This window comes from Pezoporus wallicus, unplaced genomic scaffold (assembly GCF_028554395.1).
Source record: "Pezoporus wallicus isolate ANWC-B61680 ecotype Strahan unplaced genomic scaffold, APGP_CSIRO_Pwel_v1 contig_5935, whole genome shotgun sequence".
NCBI classification, from domain to species: domain Eukaryota; kingdom Metazoa; phylum Chordata; class Aves; order Psittaciformes; family Psittacidae; genus Pezoporus; species Pezoporus wallicus.
In genome coordinates, this window is record NW_026637215.1 from 1,481,630 (window position 1) to 1,503,064 (window position 21,435).

Below are 21,435 nucleotides of genomic sequence, written 5' to 3' on the forward strand. Positions count from 1 at the left end.
AACTTCAGGCTGGAAAAATAAAAACTAACTATATGAGGACGCAGGGTACAATATGGCGAGCTCAGATTTGAATGTGGATCTAAAATCCAGAAATGAGAACCAATTCTAGTAATTCTGGGTTTGTTTTTGACAGACTGAGCATGTCTCTGCAGGTGATGGGAGGAATAAAAAGAAGAATCAAAGCACTAATAGTTGTAAACCTAACTTCGCACTGTTCAAAACCACAATCAATCTGCCGCTGTGAAACATGCCCCCATGTACATACAGAGAGGTGAGAAGCTACTTTGTGAACACCTCAATCCCAGCCTCACAAAGTCAATTTTCATGTGTCTGGACTGAGGTGGTTCAAACGACGGCAATGAATTTACAATTCCTAAACTGGATTTGTGAAGTGACAAAACATGCAGTTCTTGAAGCAGCTCTGTCCTGCACGGCAAGCTATAGCTGTATGCTAGTGCTCTCTAATCAAACCTTATGCTGCTCCCTCACAAAACAACCTTACAGAAAGGGGATGTATGATACATGTTCCACACATCCAGATCGCTACAGCAACAAGTGATCTGAAGTTGAAAAAGAATTCCAGACTCTTGTATTCATGTCTGTGTCCCATGTATAACGTGAGTCGGAAAACCCAGATACAGATCTGGGGTGATTAGCACTTAAATTACTAAGGAACATAGAGAAAGAGCTGTGCCTAAAACATAACACCACAGAATGTTTTGGGTCAGAAAGGACCTTCAGCTCATCCAGTTCCATACACCATCAGCACATTCTTCCTTATTTTAAGTTAAATCTGTTATTTTAAATAAAATCTGTGATAAAATCATTAAAAATACGCCTTTTATTGCAGCTTTTCTTTTTAACCCAGTATCCCTTGATAACTACCAGTTGCTCAGGGTTCACAAGCAGAGCACTGAAACGGTGCCTTTCCATGAACGAAGTTCTGTCCAGGCTGCGAACAGGGACATCAGTGGAAGAAAACGCGCCCAAGTGCCGGGGAAGATCAGGGGCTGCAAATGCAAACAGAGCTGGGAAAAGGGCGGCTTTGTTGACCAAACCAAAGCAGAGGAGGCGGCAGGAGCAGGCTTGGAATTCAAACGGGAAGGAGATTTACCGGAGAATGAGAAAATCTTTCTTCTGCTCAGATCGAAAAATCCGCTTGAGAGACTCATCAAAGATGGTTTTGTGAAGGCGGTTGGTCACGACGAGCTGCCCTAACCGGTACCAGCAGCGCTGCAGTGCTCCCGAAGGTAACCTCTCCTCCGGTGCAGCAACTTTCGCCAATGATGTGCTTTTGCCTTGAAGGAAGGCGGGGTTAGGAGTCAGCGTCGGGGCCATAAATACGAGGGTCCTATGTCAGGGAAGCAGAAGTCAGTGCACAGCAGCGTGCGCTCGGAGCCGGCGTTAGAGGGATTCCCCGAGCCCGCTGCGCCGCTCGCTGCCGGCCGGGACCGGACCCGACCCGCTCCGCTCCAGGCGTCATGAGCCGCGCAGCCGCCGCGCTGGGGCCGCTGCCCGCGCTGCTGCTGCTGCTGCTGCCGGCGCGCACGGCGCTGCTGGCTGGGGCCTGCAGTTGCGCGCCCGCGCATCCCCAGCACCTCATCTGCGACGCGGCCCTGGGTGAGTGCGAGCGGCGCCGGGAGCGCGGGGCTGTGGCTGAGGGCGGTGCGGTGCGGGAAGCACGGCCACAACCGCCCGAAACGGCTGCATTAGTTAGTGACTTCTTACTCTGAACCAGAACCGCTTCTCTACTGCGTCCTAACGTGGAGCAGGCAGGGGGAACACCTGAACTTTCACATGGCTGCTGTTAACAGCGCCCGTAGTTATTAGAGCCGCTAAATGCTCGCTATGTATAAACCATGCATAGGGGGGGTTTACTAACAAATCGGGAGGACGGCATCCCCAGGACATAAAATAACAGCCCCCGGTGCTACGTATTGAAACACTCGGTCTCTGTTCTGCTCCAGCCCAACTGCTTTAACTGGCTCCTGGATTACTTTGTCATTTTCTAATACTTGAGCAGGACAGTGATGGGCTCTTTATTCTCTACAGCCAAACTGGCAGCAGCACTGCTGTACGAACGCAAACTTCCCATCGTTAGGACAACTGTGTCTCATGATACTCACTCTGCACTGGGGTTGGGAAGCAACTCGCAGAAAGAAACTCAAGATCTCAAAATTGGGGATAAGAAAATGTGTCATTTTGCAGTCCTTTGATTTCCCAGCTCAAGCTAAGGCTGGTTTAGCTTCCGTCTAGTGTGGCCAGTAAATGTAGAACATGAGTTTCCTAAGTGTCACAAAATTAGCATCTCTATGGGCAGGCAGTACTTTCTGCATACTGATTAATGGCTTTTATACCCTGACACAAAATCTTTGTGGCCATGACCGACTCTGAGCTCTGTTTGTGGCCATCAGTTAAATTGGGTTTTAATTTGCTCGTGTTAAGCAGTGTTTTCCATGGAGTTCCCTCCACCAAGCATTACAAACTTGGGCTTGTTTAAGGTGGGACAGAAAACAGAACTTGTGCGACCAGGAGCTTAACTCCGTATGTGCACACTGAGCCATATTCCTCTGCTGCATTCCTGGACATCAGAAAGTGATGGCTTTTAGACTTATTGTAGAGATTTTCCCAAACAAAAAAAAAAAAAATCACAATATAGAGGAAACTCAAAATGCTCATTCTGAGGCATCTTCCTCAGGAAAGTTATTCTGGCCATTCCTATGGCAGATAGTAAGATTTAATCTACTCTTAGATTCATTTTACAAATGGCAGCTATAGGCTTTCATATTTAAATACTGAAGCTCGTAAAACACAACTGCTTTGTATTTGGACTTGATGCCCAAGCTCTCACGTCTATAAATGTTCCTGTTTAAGTAAACTGCTCCTTTTGGCTACGGAACATTCATATCAAGGATCCCTTTGTTTAATATCTGTCACTTTAAAACAGTATTTCTATATAGTATAAAATGTCAGAGACGTGGGTATCCTTTCATATAAATATGTGCATACATGGTTTTATACATTCATATGCATAAAACCTGCCCTAAAGCATTTAAGGGTGAATTATTTGATTTCCTGTGGCAACACCATCTTCTATAAACAAAGTCACTTTAAAGGATCTGTGGAAGACCAGTGGAGCTATATGCCCCGTGTAAGAGGAATCCCTCCTAACCAGGGTGCCAGAGGTGGCTCCTCCAGCCTGCTGCCAGCAGCCGTGGGTTTAGATGCTATGTGTGGGGGCAGGCTGCAGGCTGGGGCTGCCCATGGGAAGGGGCAGCACCATCCCCTGGGAATTGGGGCTGGGCCTCTGCTGTTTGATGCATAGTGGGTCTGAAGCCACCTGGGTTCTGAAGAGGGACTGGGAAGCTCACACTGTGCCAGTAAGCATCCTGTGCTGCAGCATAACTGAAACTTCTCCTCCATAGCACCATATTGAAAGATATTGGGGGGGTGGGGGTGTTTAAGATGTAAAGATTAAACTGAAAATCCGTACTCCAATTTCAACACTTTCATACTTCCAAAAGGTTAAACAAAGGGACAGCTCTTCAGCTACCAAGATCTATGGGAGTCGAGTGTTAATCCAGCTGTTTGCTGAGACTGTTCTGTTTTTTCAGTGATTGAATTCATCCATCCATCCATCCATTTACCCACAAACACATTCAAGTATTTCCTCACAGAACATCCAGCACATCTCCTTTAAAAGAAAGGAACCATGAGATGCCTCTGACTTCCACAGCAAAATAAAAGCTGAGACAAACCCAAAGCACACACTTGGGTCACTGCATTATTTCTCAGTTCACTCTCTACCATTTTACATTTCCTTTGATCACTTGTCATTTGGGTGGAGTGAAAATGGAGGTGGAAGGGGCTGAGTCATTAGACACTACTTGAGCCATTAACTGAATGTGTGAAGCCACTCAGCAAGCTTAGCATTTATATGAGAAAAACAACAAGCTGATAAAGTAATTTAAGTCCGGGACAAGCTCTTCTCACTTTTTGTGTTCCTGTGATTAATGCTGTGATACCTTGGCTTTTACTGTCAGGAGGGTTTTGTGGCTCTGTTCTCTTTCTAAACACCCACACAACCTGAGTAACTTGATAGAAGTAACAGGCTTTCTGACAGACCTGGAGTAAAAGAGAGCTTCTGGTCCTGCTCAACCTAAATAAGGAATAAGTGAAGAGCCCCGCAGGTGTTACATGGCTGTTAACACTGCAAGGATGGGTATGTAATGATGGGCAGTAAGTCAGGAGTGCCATGGCAGTCCTGCCATCTATCCGAGTTTGTGAGTTCATCTGCCCACTTAGCTGTAAGAGGGTGTGAATTTGTACAAATCTGAACTTCTCAGTAGCGTTAAACTTCACAGAGAGGCCAATCCTCATTTGAAGGAAGTGCCTGGCACCCTGAAGATACACACCTGTTATCCCTCTTGTGTTCTTCTAACTGGTGCCCAGGCCCTCCTAAAAGGTGCTGAATGCCTCCAAACCCCAAAGAACACCCATATTTCTCAAGAGGACTTTCACTGGGCATGGAGCTGGCAGGTTTGTGACACTGCAATTCCATGCACTGCACTGCTTATTGCCAGTGCTGAGCCCTGTGCCCCTGAAGCATCCAGGAGGCCTTCTCCATACTGCAATGAAACGTGGTGAGGACATGCTGGTTAAGGTTTCAAAGCCAGTAGCAAGGCACCATAGTGTCAAGCCAATGAAAGAAAATTCCTCTGATAATGGCTCTTTTTGGAGAGAACCATGGATGCAATTGAGTTTATCAGGTAGTGTTGAGATACCAGATTTCCCTTTTACCACTGACTTCAGTCTTCCTATACTAACCCAAACCAACCTTCACATCAAATTAGACAATCTGGAGAGAGAAATGGTAACTGAAGAGAGGACCAATTCCTTTCCAAAGTCAGGCACTTTTAAATCATGCTGGCTTTCCCCCTTAGGCATAAGCAAGGTTATATTTTGGACAGCAGGATGAACGTGTAAGCACTTTGCATTTCTTAGATATATAACACCAGTACCCTCCCTTTCAAGTCAGATGTGATCTTTCTGATTTAAACTGTCTTACTGTTGTTTCTTCTTAAACATCTATATAAAAATGGTATTTTTCTTGAATACTGGGCACCACATTCCAACAGAACTGAAAGACCTCGAGTACAAATCAGTATATAATATAGCTTCAGAGCATAGTTCTATAGCTTTGGAGAAGGGTGGCACATTTCAAGTATGAGGGAAGCTTTACAGCTGGAGCTTGGCAGCATTTTCAGCCTGTTAAAAATCACTGAGATCAGGCATTGTAAAGATGTGCGAGATGATAAATCAGGTTTTAATCACATATAAAAAGAACAGTAAAAATCATATTTAAGTACACCAGAATTAAATTTGCAAAGTCAGCTCCCCCAGGATAAAATTACAATACACTATGTCTTTATCACTGAATTTCCTAATAAAAATTCCACTGCTCAGTGTCCCCCAGTTTTGCCTCTCTGCATCATAATATCTAGTTTTGTACTGGAGTGGATTAATTTGTACATTATTAGAGAGGGAAGTAACTGCCCTGATGGGAAAAATCAGCGTTGGAAAACGTATCAGAAATGCAGACAGTTTTTCTTCCAAGTTAGGTGAGAAAAGGTGAACAGGGACACGAGAGTAGACTTTTCTGTTTCATTTTTACTGTATTACGTTGCAGGCACTCACCATATTGTTAATCTCACAGAGACTACTTGCTGTGAGCAGTGTGATTATGCAGATAGGACACCTGCATGTTCAAGCTGATGAGCACCTGCAGTGGGGGTTTTGACACAAAATGAAGCAGCTCTGTAATGAATCTTCACGTGGTTGGGAGTAGAGCATTCACACAGCTGTAACCACACCATGGACCAGAAGACCATTACAGACAGGAATGCAGACCTTCATCTTCGGGGGGGGGGGTCAGCAGTGCCCCAACACCTCCTGACTCCTGAAGGCCATGCTTGAGGGAGCAGGCAGAGCGTGGCACATCCTAGGTCACAGACCCCACTAACAGACCTGGGGTCACCTAGCTTATAGCACAGAGTTGCCTACAGTCTTTTAGACTCTCCTCCATAGCACAGAAAGGTTAAAGCACTTGGCATATGATCTGCATTTACATTATTGTCTTGCCAAAGGGAGGCTTCCTAGCAAGGTCCTTCCTCTAGAGCGAGCAATCGGTGACAACAACGCATAGGTTAGTCCTGAAGTAGCTTGTCACCAATGAAAGGAATTGCACACCTATAATTTCTCAGGGGTCCCACACCCCCCCCCCCAAAATGAAAGCCGAGTTTCTATTCCAAGAGTTGTGACTTCCATTATAGCAACAATGCACTGGACGTTTGCTGTTCCTGTTCTCTCTCAAACAACAACAGCACTGCACCTGAGCATCCTTCTTGCACAAATAATTACGAGAAAGAAGCTGTGAGACTCTATTACCGTAGATAATCATAGAATCCCAGACTGGTTTGGGTTGGAAGGGACCTTAAAGCTCAGCCACTTCCAACCCCTGCCATGGGCAGGGACACCTTCCACTAGAGCAGCTTGCTCCAAGCAACCCGGTAAGATATTAGTGCCATTGACAGAGCATGCTGCCAGAGCAGTATTTTCAGAGCCCTGATTATATTAACCAGTGAATCCTCTTAAAACCAGCTAGAAATTATACTACACTCAAAAGCGATGTGATTCCTGTTTGGTAGGTTTAATGCAGAGGTGCTGAAAGCGAACAATCCTCTCAGCCTCACGTCCTCAGCAAGTGGCTGAGAAAAGCTCAATTCAGTCCTGTGCCCAGCTGAGCCCCACAGTGTTCAGAGAGCAGTGCTGGGATGTAGGGATCAGAAAGTCACACCCTTCCTATGGCCACTTTTTGTTATAGGAGTAAGTTCATTAATAAAAATTATTGAGAAATAGACATTTTACTCTTAACACACACTTCAACAGACTCATAAATGATGGAGATACCAAACCTACCGTTCACCTATTTTGGCTGGACAACACCCTGCCGAAGTCAGTTACAGAGAAGGGGACAGTTTTCCTTACTTCTCCAAGTCCGAAAGAAACACATAGTGACATTTTTCACTTGTCTCTGATGTATACTTTTATATACATCTATAGTATTCCCAAATGAAATTTAAACCCCCTAGACAATATGAACCCTCGGGAGTTATCTAATTTGAAGTAGCTACTGATGCACTTCAGTGAAGCTCTTAATACAGTACCCGCAACCCTGGAAAGGCCCATCCCTGGTACAAACTGCCTCTTACAACACAGTTACAACTGTGGTACATACACATTCGTGGCATCAGAGCCTGACTTCTAGATGCCATCCAAAAACCCCCAAACTGCCTGCAGTGACTGCAGAGATACGGTGCTGTTAATCACTACTTACAACTGCACGTATTCGTCCTAGTCTTTGCTGAATGTTCAATAGAGCACCTCACTATTCACTCTCGGTGAACAGTTTTAGTGCTGCTATGGGAATAGCAGTATGAGTCCTTCTGTTTGCAGCTAACACTTGGCAAACTCTTGGTGAAACAGCTTTCTAGGATAAAGACCAATTTCCTCTTTAGGAGGAGGAAGTATTACCTGAATTAGACCTACAAATAACCCTACATCTGCTCGAGGTTTGGAGACAGAAGCAAGCATTTTGAGAACTTACTTCAGAATCCCAAGTCTAGTTAGCTTCCTAACTTACTTGTCAGTTCTGAATTCAAGACTAGACTGGCATTGCCAATAACATGGAAGCCTAAGAAGTAATTTCCCATCTCCTGCAAATTACTGCTCTTGGAACCCTGCCATACAAGCATGAAAACAGGGCTCTCTCTGTAAAAACAGTCACTCTCCTTCCCTTTGCTCACTGGATTTCTTCATGGCAGTGTTCCCAACGGCTTCAAAGCTGTAAAATGAGGTGGCATCATGAAACTGAACAACCGGACAGGATTCTACGGAGCCAAATCCACTGAGCACGACCCTCCTGTCAATTAGAACACGGCTGACAACTGCAGAGTAACGTAGCTTTCATGGAAAAACCAGAGCTGAGCATGGTGTAGAAACATGAAATCGCAGAAGAATTATGCTGATTTAGGAGTACCTCAGTAACACTGACTCGTTGCTGAATATGCTGTAAATGCAGGATAAGGAAATTCAGGAACTGGGGGACTTCTATTGAAAAGCATGCATTGTAATGCCCAGAAACTCAAGCCCAATATTCTATACACACACTGGGGGGAAAACACAATTCAAGATTAGAGACAAAGATTAAAATATAAATAAATAATAGAAGATGAAAGACTGCCAAACTCTTAATCCTATTAATTCACCAACCTTAATCCCTAACTTCCTCATTAAAACATATCTCAATAATGCGGTGTTTCTTCTGCACGGAGGAAGGGGCATGCAGCTATGAATGGAAATCTACAATAACATTATGTATGTTGCTCTACAGGCTTTGGAATATAAAGAGAGTGTTATTCTTCAGCTGAAATTAGGCAGATGTTGATTACCAGTCAAATGATGTGGTATTGAGGCTTGCAAAGTATTTCTGGTAACATGAGCAGCAGCTGTAAAAACAGCGCAGGAAAATAAAACTGACCTTGAACAACATTAGGAAATCAGGCTATTTTTAAGGTTATATTTAAGTTTATCTGTTAAAAACACACTCCCCTCCTCTGTTTGGAAGTCTGTAAAAACTAGATCTTAAACTCTCACTCTCATAAATTGAATCTACTCTCCTAATTAATAGGAAATAGAGCCACATAATCCTCTGGTTTAACTGGGAAGCCAAACTCCATCAACTCCTGCCTTCAATACAAGGAATTTTTGGATCCCGAGCCAAAAACACACAGAGAGTCACAAAATCCTGACCTACCTGAGAGCCCTAATGAGCTTAAGCGTAGGCCTCCTACGTTCTGAAAGCATCAGATGGAAATGCATTTTGGCTGCAGTTTGGTAACGCAGTTTTGTGTTACCAAAACACGAAAGAGTAACTGAATTCTACAAAGCATTTACATTGAACAGTACCATGCAAACTAATATCCGTATGAAATGGTAATAACATAATCCTTGGTATCTGCTTTATTGACTTCAGAAGCATTGCTGGGTTTTTTGGGACAGTGAGTAATTGCAGTAATTCTCAATAAAGATGCCACGAATAATGAATGATGAAATGTCCCCACTTACCATGTCACAAAGAAAGGTGTTTCACTGCTGTTGTCTATAACTAAAGACTAGTGGCTAGGATCAGTTGGTAGAGGGACCCATACTGATCGACACACAAAACCTTTTCCAATGTATTTGGGACCTATCCCTTCAATGTCCAATACGTGGCTCTATCTCCTTATTTCTCTCCTAGTTTTCTATTTTGGGTTGATGAATGATGAATGATGAAATGAATGATGAAATATCCCCACTTATCATCTCAAAAAGAAAGGTGTTTCACTGCTGTTGTCTACAACTAGAGACTAGTGGCTAGGATCAGTTGGTAGAGGGACCCATACTGATTGACACACAAAACCTTTTCCAATGTATGTGGGACCTATCACTTCAATGTCCAATATGTGGCTCTATCTCCTTACTTCTCTTCTAACACAGTTACAGATGTGATTGTTAGGTCACCACACTTACCCTTCTCATGCTGGAAGCACCACCAGGACTAGGCAATGCTCTCCCATACACCGCTTTCCATAGAAGAAAGGAAAAAAGCCTACTATTGTTAAAGTTATGCTCTTCTGCAACATGAAAGCGCCTTCAGATCCTAGCTGGCATAAACATCTTTTGAACTAAAGATTCCTTGACTTTGGGTCTAGGAGCTGTGGAGGAAAAGTGAATATTAACAATGTGTAGACTTACAGATCAGAAATCCATCCTGCAAACACAGAGGAAAAGAGTTTTTCAGATCCCCTCAGTACTGGGCCAGCTTTGCTCCTGGTGCATTCTGTTTATATCTAAAATTGAACTAGTAGAGCAGCTTTGAACATTTGAGTTGGGTTAGAGACTGGAAATGAAACTACTGTTTGCTGATCTGTCTTGTTGAAAGGAGAATCGATAGATGAGCTGTTTGCTGAACACACTGGCTCTTTTTCAGCTGTTTAAAGCATTCAGTCACACCTTGCTCGGCTCTCGAAAGAGAAAACTGTTAGGTTTCCACTGCCAGAAGAGTAAGTATGATCTAGCACCTCAGCAGATAGCCTGAAGTAATCATCTCTCTCTCTACTGAAGTCTGAAACAATTAAAAGCTTTGCATAATGATTCAGAAATCAACACCACAAAAGAATGGTTGCATTCTCCTGCATGTTGTAAGCATCAAAAGCAAGAACTGTGTGGACAAGTGCACTGGATAGCTGTGACAACATCAGACATGGGCCAGATGTGCCAGATTTATCCTCAAAGCAGTGTATTGTTAGATCCGTCTCATCACCAAGCTGGTGTTGGCGTCAGTTGTTTGTCAGCACTCCCACGGGGACCGAGCAGTCATCTTTGCTGACTTTGATCTTTGTCCATTCTGACTTAATGCATCAGTTTTTATGCAGCCCCTAGACTCAACTTCCAACCTACCTCCTCCCTCCAAGATCTGCTGTAGAAGAAGAGAAAAATACATGAATCCTATCAAAAAAATATATGAATCTTATCAAAAGATACATGAATCCTACCAGGGGTGATGAAGCTGGCCAGCAAACTTTGATGAAGAAACCCCCTCAAACACAGCAAAACCAACTGATGGTAAAGTATTTGGACACCCATGGCAGAAGTGCTCTCTAGATGATGCCATAGAAAGAATCACGACTGTTGTAAACTATAAAAGCATATCTATATAAATAGAGGAGCAGGATGAAACAGGCATGTTTTGAATTAAAAGAACAGAGCCTAAAACACATGGATGCCAAATTCTTCTTTAAAGACGTTAAAAGTAGTCCAATAACAAACAGAAGATGAAGCCCTTGCAGTAAATTCCTAACGGCCAGATTCTGAAAGATCACAAATAAATCTGAGTCAATTTGCTAAGTGCAAGCTGCCTCTGAGTTTAACTCTGATTAGTTATCCTGAATAAAGATAAAGATTTACATGCCTCTCAGTGGAAAATCAAGTAACTGTAGCAATGAACAGAAAATCGGGTTTTGAAGACAGAGTACAGACCTTTCTGCATGCAGTACAGGTCATCTCAACTCAGAATCTGTGAAATGGAGTTACAGCACTAGCAGAGCTTTTTTTGGACTCAGAGCAGAGAAAAATGAAGAAAATTATAAGTGGGAATGGGATAAAAAAAATGGCATTTTTATGAGCCTGCAGTTGGCAAATGGGTCAGCATGAACAGAGAAACCAGGGGATTTGCTGTTAAAGGACGTGCTTTCAAAAGGCCTTAAACATTTCAGGTTAAGGGCAGCTTATTAAGCCATAACATAATTCTCCTGGTACTGGCACTTGATACTATTACTCATTACTTTGTTTCATTGAAAAGCAGCAGATGCCATTCCTGCTCCAAGCAACACATGTAACACAGGCAAAGATTTCCACAACTACATCCCACATCAATGGACACACGTGTTCTCTCACTTAGTGACTAGCATGTCTATGCTACAGACACATGTGCTGCATTTCCCACCTCTCTTGTCAGAGGTTTTAACTAACCCAGATGGCATTTCATTTGGATACAAATCAAATACTGCAATACAATGTAAGGAAAATCTCTCCATTCTCTTAAAAGTTATTTCTAAGTTTCCAAAACAATCTGCTTTAAAAATATCAGTGTATGTAAAGCTGCACATTAGGCAGGTAATTAAACATTTTAAAACATTATGTTCATGTCAATCAATCAGTAACTTTTGTCTTCTTTTGGCCAACTTGCCCCCATTCTTTTACAGAATACAAAATGTTTTAGCACTTGTATCCTACAAGGAGGGGATGGTCCTGGATTGCACTGATCACTGATAGAGGAGCAGTGACAGGGTGTTAATAAAGCCCATTCTTAATTCTATAGGTGAACACTCTGAAGACAGTGCAACTCTTGACCGGGTTTTGTCCTGGCTGTACTGTAACCTGTGGCACTACCAGCACTGTCCTGTAGTCTCTAGTTATTGCAAAGTAATTTAGCCCAATATTCAAATGACAGTCATCAGTACTATGTCACTGATTAGTTGATCAATTCTGGAAGCTTCCCTTATGATACTGCAAAATAAATCAAAGCACGTAAAATTAATTAAGCCTTTTATAGTTAATTTAAATGCTTTTAGAAACAGACAGGCATCTGTTCATCAGATGGCGTGAAGCTGTATTAGCACCAGTGAGACATGCAGCTAAGAAGGGAGATGACTCCCATTTCATAGCGAGGGCTGCAAAAAGATCATACAGACAGTTTGACACCTGTTTTAGAAGTCCTTCCCCTCTCCTCTCTTCAGACTGAAGGATGGAGATTGTAGACTGAAGGATAAAGTGGGCACCCGGCAGTCACACAAGCCTGTCACCACAGCACAGGAAAGGCCACTCGCAGAGCACCCCTGGGTGGCCCGCAGAGCCCAGCTTCACTGCAGTTGTCTCCTGCTTTACTGTGCAATTACTTCCTGTGCTGGATCTAGAAACTTCACCTTTACAGCTCCGAACGAACAACTTGGGCTCTGTTCTCCTGATGTTCTTTCCATAAAGACTTTCAGCGAGCATATGAGATGCACTAGAACCTCCGTCACATTCCAACCATGGTTTCAGGAGCCTATGGTCAGAGCAGCAGAACGGCTTGAGTGTAGGAACAGAGGCAACTTCTGCATGCACTGGTATTTACTTCCTTTGGTTATACAAAATAGTGCTGGATCTCCCAGAAGTGTCTGCAATGAGGCCAAATCCCGAAAGCAGACCTTTCGCTAACCTCTTTTGAGAAAAAGTCTATACAAGCTTTTGATAATAACCCCCCCCAAGAAACCCTCTTCCCCCCAAAAAATCCACATGACTTTTGGACAAGAAGAATTTTTGAACTGAAACATCAGGTTCTGAATAAACTCAACATCTCTGTGGATGGGGCTCCTGCACTTGTTCCTGTGCATATATTTCCCTTAACCCAAAGAAGTTCTGATAGACAGAGAGGCAGGCAGAAGTTTTAAGTAATCCTTGAGCAGAAGACTAAGCAGAAACAGCTGCATCTTGTGCATGTGAATGTTTTCATTCTGCTAAAAGGACCTATTTTTATAGATAAAAGTTCATTTGAATACAGGGGTTTTCAAAATGACATACAGACATATTATGTGCCCATAGCTCTGTTTCACCCTGCATACTCTGACTGATAGTAATTTCAGAAAAACACTTGGGTTTTCTATTTTTGCACACCTATTTTTGCTTTCTTCTGTTGTTCCCATAAATAATAAGGACGCCGTCCTCAACCCATCTACCACATGACCATACGCTTTGATTTAGATCCCTCTCCTTGTGCCACTTGTTCCTTTTCCCTACAAGAGCAATAGTGTCTGGCAACACCTTGATCAAAGTGTCAGGCATTAAAGAGACAGGTAGAAGTAAGTGCTCAAAAAACACTCCTCATGTTTTAGGTAATTAAATGTAAGGGCTAAAGCGAGGCAATAAGTGTAAGAAAAAAATAATAGCCGCATGAGCCATTATTACAACCTTGTTCATAACCTTTTAGTAACTTACACCTTTCTCTTCCTGTCAATGTAGTTTTTGAAGTCTCATTTGTAGCAAAGCTGATGCTGATTATAAGGCTTATAAAATTCCCTGATTTCTTGAGACAAAGCAGTGAAGATTAAATTTCTGCTCAGGTAGCTAGATAGCTAACGGAGCCTGAAGTAACCTGGAGGCTACAGCTGAAACACAGACGCCTGCTGGAAGGATGTTGCTGCTCAGAGGCGGCAAGTTGCCACTACGGATTCAGCATAGCTCGTGGGAGCCAAGAGCTGCAGCGTGAGTAAGGCTCTGAGGCTCTGCCCAAGCCCTGTGTGGCTTCCATCACATCAACCTCCTTCCACTTCAGTCACCTGAGACAACCTTCAGCTCCACGGTGGGGAGGAAGGTTTACACTGTAGGAAAGTACCGTGACTTAAAATAGGAGCTCAGCAGAAACACAGCGTCCCACCACTGGAATCCTGGAGTCAAATACTATGTCTTTTGGAAAACCATACATATTTTTAAGGCAGAACAAATCTGCAGCAGACTGAATGACTGACATTAGAACATGCAGACCACGCAGATGTATTTCATACATGCAAATTTCTCATAAGGAACCAATAACAGTCCAAGATAAAATGACATTATTACAATAAACAACCACAGGTTGTTCTCAGTCGAACAGAGGAGAAGCCAAGTCATGGCATACTTGGAACTATGTCTTGAAAAGAAGTGCAGACGAGGAGGAATTCTAAGCTATAACCACCATCTGAACCACGAGTGGAGTGAGGGAGATGGTGGGGCCCAGGAATGCTGCATCAGGAAGTGCTTGTGGTTAAAAACAGAAGCAACCACATGAATAAGAGGTTTCAGGAGACAGCGAGACGACACTGATTGCAAAAAAATATTAGAGCACAGAAAAAGAAAACCAAGAAGAATTAAAAGGCCCCAAAAGATCCGTGCGCATTTGAGTCTGGTTTCAGGAGAACAGAGAAGTAAAACCCAACTAACTAAAGATGCAGGCATCCTGTAACAATAAAACTTTCCCTTCTTTGAAAGAAATCTCAGTTTGGTCTTCCTTCCCCATCTGGAAGCTTTCTCTTACACAAACAAATGAGTGAAAGCACACAACATAGAACAGTTTTACTTTTCTTCTGCATACCCAGAAAAAGATCCCTTAATGACAACCCCCCCAACGTTACACTTTCAGCCTTGCGTAACTCCGTGGAGACCCTTTGAGCTATCACTGATCATCTGGAAGGTTTCTCTCAGATGTTAACATGCGGAATCTAATAAAACTATGAAAATGAGTAATGTTTCAATATTAAACACAAGGGGGGAAGCAGCTTTAATTATCCCACAAATGTTTGCGTTGAGTAGGCAGGAAAAGATTTCCTGCGTATAAACCATGTTATGGTATTAAGAAACTAATGGAGCTTGCTCCTAGCTGCTGTCTCAGCCCTTACCTTTTACACTGAATGAACTCTTTAATGAGAGGACCTCTTTTTAGAGCAGTCAGGATGCAAAGGAAAGCATTGCAAAACAAACCAACATGATTCTAATTTGACCTTTGCAGCAGCACAGTACACACAATCCACAACACTTTTTATCTGAATTAGATCAAATATTTAAGAAGTACTGTTAATTAAAGAGATGCTGCCACTCACCATTTGAAATGAGGAATTTGCTGTTCATACTTGAAAGAACTCTTTCCTTCCAATCCAACCCATAAGTCTAAAATGCTTCTTTAAAAGAGTTTAAATGGCTTGGGAGGAGGAAGCATCATGCCAAAAGACAGAGGACTCAAGCTTTGAAGCTGTTGGCATCTGCAGCATGTTGATTATTACATCTACTTTGGTCTGCTAATAAGTGAGGAAATGAGAACTGACCGTCACTGGGTGGGACTGACCTCTATTTGGCTGTAAGGAAAACCACAAACTGTGTTTCTTGTTCCTTTAGGTATGGTGTTTAGTGGTCAACACATTGAAGAAATGTTTGGGGGGGGGGGGGGGGGTTGGAAAAGCCAGATGCCAGATTTTCCTCTGCATCAGCCTGAGACATTTTTCAGGGAATGAGAAGTATGCGGATTTCACTGTAAGAGTGGTCAGACCCTGGCACAGGGGCTGAGGGAGGCTGCAGAATCACCATGCTCACAGACAGTCCGCACTCAGCCCTGAGAGCCCTGATTTGAGCTGGGCAAGAGGCTGGACCAGACCACCACAGGCTCCTTCTAACTGAACTTACTCTATGAAGCATCATGGCTGATTCACACTAATTTTGACAGAAATGGTCCCTTTCGTCATAAAAAATAAAAGCAAAATAAAACAGGAGTCTGAGGGCTGCTCTCCTACTGAAGGATACTTCTGGTCCCTGCAGATGCAGAAGTCTTAGCAGAGATCCATCTCTGCCCAACTGCAAACTCAACATAGAGTTGAAGTGGGGTCTGAGGTTTGACTGTTGGTTGCTCGTCTCTGCCAGCATTCCTATCTCCCTGCAGATACAGCCTGTTCCAACAAGTACTGCATCTGCAGAGGAGCTGGAACAGTGGCATCCAGAATCAAGCAAAACCAGGACTCTGAATTCTCTGGGGGGAGAGGAGTCCCCAGAGAACATTTTGCCATATACCATGTTCTTAGAATCCTATCATTCTCTGTGCCTAATAGTCATGGTGTATGTTAAAACAGCATACACAAGAGAGACGCCTCAAACAATCAGATTGGAAAAGAAATAATTTCCTCTTCCATGAAGTCGCATGCTTTCCTTGTTTAAAGAATAGGAAATGAGGGGCTAATTGATTTACACAGGGCAACACAACTAATGATGTGTTAAGAAAAGTGCTAAAAATCTGTAGTCTCAGAGAAGTGAATGAAAGAAGATTCTCTTCTTGTCCTCTGATTTCATGCACAAAATTGATGTTTTCGTCTTGCCTGGCATGGTCTTTCAGAGGGTTAGCTTCAAGTCTATTTAACTGATCAACAGTTCTTCCATCACCAACAGCCATGTCATTTCCCTTGCTCACTGACTGTAATGATGATGGTTTATAAAATTTTATGGGATTCAAGCCTTAAAATCTACTTCTAGGTGAAGTGTGAAACAATGCTAAAACCTATCAATGTATTTTTTGCCTTTGCTTGTAAAATCAGGCATACACTTATTTGCATTTAAATCTTCTTCTTTATTACAGTGATTCGAGCTAAAATATCCAGTGAGAAGGTGGTTCCTGCCAGTGATAATCCTCTTGATACCCACAAAATGATCCGGTATGAAATCAAACAAATAAAGGTACATGGAATCACTAAGCTATTTTGAAGTTCAATGCTGATAACCTATGCATATTACTATAGTCTAGTCCTTAAAGGCTTTAAGATGGAAAAGGCTCCAGCTGGCTCTCACTGATGTAAAACAGATCATGAACTACCTGCGTTGGGAATACACAGGAAACAGGTCATGTCTTTCAGTTAAAAGTTGTTGATGTGCATTGGTGGGGATTTTGTTCGTTGGTTGGGCTTTGTTTCTTATGCTTCCCAGGCTGTTTTATCTCTAGTTTTCCATAAAATATTGTTTCACGTTATTTGTATGACATTATATATAGATATATATTTTATATATATATATAGATGTAATGACATTGACTGCAACCCCTTAGCAGATCATTATGAATACTACCTGTTTAAACAGTAAGTAAGCAGTCCTTCAAACTGTTATCAGTTGATCATCTCACAGGAGGTTTAGCAAGAAGAACCTATGGTAAACAAGAATATCACAAAATATTCCCAGGGGTGCTTACCACCCATAGATTCTGAGAAGGTTTTATAGTCATTTTCACAAGCCAGTTCTTTCTACCTTGCTGAAACAAGCCCCCAGTCTCTTCACCATCTGCCACTTTGTCTTCTTAAAGTATTGAGGATGTTTTGAAACGTTTCTTTACAGAGGTAAGCATATACATGTCAGAGCAATTCTCTTTCCTTCCATTAGCACTTGAATCTTCTGTTGCTACTCTGCAATACTTCAGTAACATTAGAAAAATGCAAATAGCCTTGTACTTCAGCACAAAAAAAAAGACTGAGAAGTCTAGTCTGTGTTCCCATTCTTCAGTGACAGCATGCCAAAATCTCCGATACAGATCTATACACTGGACCTGCTTTGGAGCTTCCCCCAAATTTGTCTAAGTGAAGGCCTGTTCAAAATTCAGGCATCAGTATGAGAGCTCTACTTAATTCTTCTGAGCTTCAGAAGGCAAGTAGCTGGGACTGGACAAATCAGAGAGATTTGTTTTCTAGTAAAAGATGCTCTGCATCATTACATACAGGTTTAGTCTAAAGACAAATGGGTTTTAATAGTCCCACCCTGCAACTTCTCACTTCTGGCCAGAAGAGATTCAAGAAGAGGCAGGAGCTGAGAAGATCAAATATGGATTATGAGTTAAACAAAAGATTATCATCTTAAGAAATGCTTTAACAAACATCTATGTTCAAAGCAGAGATAGCTCAGTCTTTGATTTAAAAAAAAAACAACAAAACAAACACCAAACTCATTAAATATTAACTAGATCCCCATTATACATTGCTATGGAGATATAAATATATATATGTATTTAATAGCTAAATCAGTTTGTGTTACCTGCATAATGCCTCTTCAGTTAATTTAGATGAAGTGATGAGATACCAAAAGAAAAGCTGCACTCTACTATACACTGTAGCCCAACCCCAAGTTTCCTAATGGAGAGAGAACTCAAATCAGACAATACTGTCGTAGTTACTGTGTACTAGACACCCGTGTCTAGCACCCACACCCTCAATAAGGTAGACTGAAGTGCAGCAGAAGGAGGGGATGCAAGTTTCAAAGACGGCAGGCTCAGTGTGTTTGGTTTTCCTACTAGAGTACTTCAAATTCACATCTAATCTTTTTGGATAAGAAGTCCAATGACAACAACTTTGGCTTTTTTTACTCCGTAAATAAGGCTTCAGAAAAATGAACACATTACAGTGTATTCTCTAGAGCCCTGTACTATTTACATCCCTTGAGGGGACTCAAGTAACTTCATTTTCCAGTGACACGGCTGTCCCAAGAGCCCCGTGACCGACGGCCGCGGCTGTCAGCACACAGCACAATGTCACCCTAGTGCTGGGGTTTCCGTGAGCTCGTTTTAGGAGATGACAGCCATGCTGAGGGTGATCAGCATCTTACGGTGCTTTCTTGCTTTTGGGCACGAGTAAATTGGTTTTGATCTAATGGCTTATATAAGAATTCTTGTCAGAGTTGGAAATGCTGGTTATGGAGCAGTGACCTGAACACTGCACAGGCTTTGATCCTGAACCCATCCACCCTAGCACTGCAGGCTAGGAATGCCGAGAGTTGGGTCCCGTTTGCCAACAGTTATTTGAGAAGGCTGCATTGGGCAAAATTCTGGCTGTGGAAAATGATGCTGCAGCACCTTGCTTAAGATCACAGAATCAAAGGATGGTTTGGGAGATGAATGCTGCCCCTGCATTACTCTGTAAATGGAGGATGCCAGTAGAAAATAAATTGAAGAGAAAGCTGCAAAAATCCATCAAAACCACTGAAAAAGCACAGTTAAAACCCCTATAATTTGAAAAAAATAAGACCTAATTTCCTTCTAAAAATGAAAAATAATGGACACATTTCATTTAGTGTGGAGAAGGGGTCCAGTTGTTGGTATGTCCTCATATCAGTTCAGATGTTAGAACCTTTCTTGAAGGGATGCACCGTGTATTTCTTTCAGCTGTTGTTTGCAACTGCTCATTCCTGTTTGTTTTCCACTAGTGACTTTCCGTGTCTGATCGTTTTCAGATGTTTAAAGGATTTGAAAAGGTCAAGGATGTCCAGTATGTCTATACCCCTTTTGATTCGTCCCTCTGCGGTGTGAAACTAGAAGCTAACAACAAAAAACAGTATCTTTTGACAGGTAAAGTGTAACAAAACTAATGCACCCACAGAGCCAGAAGTAACTGCTCTGATTGACTGCAAGAATATGCCAGCCCTTGTGATAAAATATTTATGTTCTAAATAACACAAGCACAATGAAATGTACAGTTGTGTAAAGCTGTAGTTACACTGGGATCTGACCTGGTTTCCATCCTTCAATAAGCTTAAAGCAGTTTCAAAGGAAGGTCAGTAACCACGCCATTAGTAAATAGGAAGCATGGCATCCTTATCTGTTTAAAGCCAACAGCAGTGCTTGTCCCAGGAGTGGCAGACGTGCTTAATGAGACAACACATGCCCACACGTATGCAGACTGGGGTTCTAAGTAATTACAGATTTTTCCAGGGAGCCCTGAAAGCTAGTTTAACCTCCTGCTGCATTTGCATCCAGCTCTTGCTGGCAGATTATGAGCATCTTCTGAAATCTGTTACATTTATTTAGCCCCATCAGCAGAATAGTTCTCTCAGGTCTAATGACATTCCTTGAAGAAATTGTGAAACACGACCAATTTGGTGGAGTTAAAAACTTATATAGGATTTCTATACCCTATAGGTTTTACATAACTTATATAGGGGCTTTTTTAATAAGATATTCTTGCAGTTGATTTCAGTATTCAGAAAACAGTTTTATTTGCTTGCCTGATTTTTCTCATTTTCCATGCTGTAGGCCAAATTTTAAATGATGGTAAAGTCTTCATCCATTTATGCAACTACATTGAACCATGGGATGACTTATCCTTGTCTCAAAAGAAGAGTCTTAATCAGAGATACCAAATGGGCTGTGGCTGCAAAGTAAGTATAGAACAGAACACTGGCTAACAAACAGTGGAGCCTCCTCACAGGCACCAGCAGCTCTCCCTGCTGGGAACCGTTCTGTACATGAACTATTTCATATTACATGAGAATAAATATTGTTTAAATGAAACCTGCAATGTGCTGACTTCATGCCCTATTTCACGTCTAGATTACGACCTGCTACATGGTGCCCTGTTCCATCACTGCACCGAACGAGTGCCTCTGGACAGACTGGCTGATAGAAAGAAAGCTGTACGGGCACCAAGCCAAGCACTATGCCTGCATCAAGAGAAGTGATGGCACTTGCAGCTGGTACCGAGGTGGTCCTCCCCCAGAGAAAGACTTTATTGACATCAGCGAACCTTAAACCCATCACTTTCTAGAAAGCCTCGGAGGCTAATTCTATCAAACACTGCACGCTCACAGCTTTGAACTGCCATCCTCTAATGTATCTGTTGCTTAGAAACAAAAACAAATTGTCCTGTACAGCTAAAGTACGAGTCTGTGGAATTGGCACTCACGCAAGATGAGGAACAAACCTCCTGGAAGTAGCTACTCTGTAAAGTTACGCTTTGTACAGAGAGGCTCAAGCTGAGAATGCGCCTCTGTGTCCTCTAAGGCACAACAAGTTTCCCTTTTACCAATATGAATGTACAAGAACAAAAGAATTGCCAGATTTTTTTGTCCCCTATTTCTGTTAACTTACAGAGTTTCATTCCAGCCCCATGTTTCATTCCAGATCTTGCTGATGAACTACAGAATGTTTTATAGAACTATTTTTTCTGTATGGAAGCCTTCTGATACAAAAGAATTATTGTACAGTGTATATGTAAAGTGTTATAACAATGTGTTATAAAAAAAGATTAAAAAAATCCCTCTATCTCCTTATCTATTGAAACAAGTTGAACAGTTTCCTGATTAAAACAATCTATGCTCTGTATTTTGTACATTACTTAAGTCATAGCTTTCTTTATCTACAATTTCATGGATAACTAAGTTAAGAAACAGCTTTGATAATCAAAATCCTCTTACCCAATTCAATATTTCTATGGACTAGGTATATTTTGGTGAAAGAAAAGCCACATGTTCTAA

The 21,435-nt window shown here is 42.2% G+C and overlaps 2 protein-coding genes across 2 annotated transcripts in view; one reads left to right on the plus strand and one right to left on the minus strand.

Annotated features, from left to right (window-relative positions):
• Positions 1–21,435, minus strand: part of SYN2 (synapsin II) — a 171,797-nt gene that overhangs the window by 59,461 nt on the left and 90,901 nt on the right. The gene's annotated exons all lie outside the window — the stretch shown is intronic.
• On the plus strand, positions 1,339–21,283 carry TIMP4 (TIMP metallopeptidase inhibitor 4). The gene is given in 7 exon segments (XM_057404220.1): positions 1,339–1,424; positions 1,426–1,456; positions 1,458–1,620; positions 16,790–16,887; positions 19,417–19,531; positions 20,216–20,340; positions 20,513–21,283. Coding segments are annotated over 7 exon segments (801 nt in total). The 5' UTR covers positions 1,339–1,353; the 3' UTR covers positions 20,711–21,283.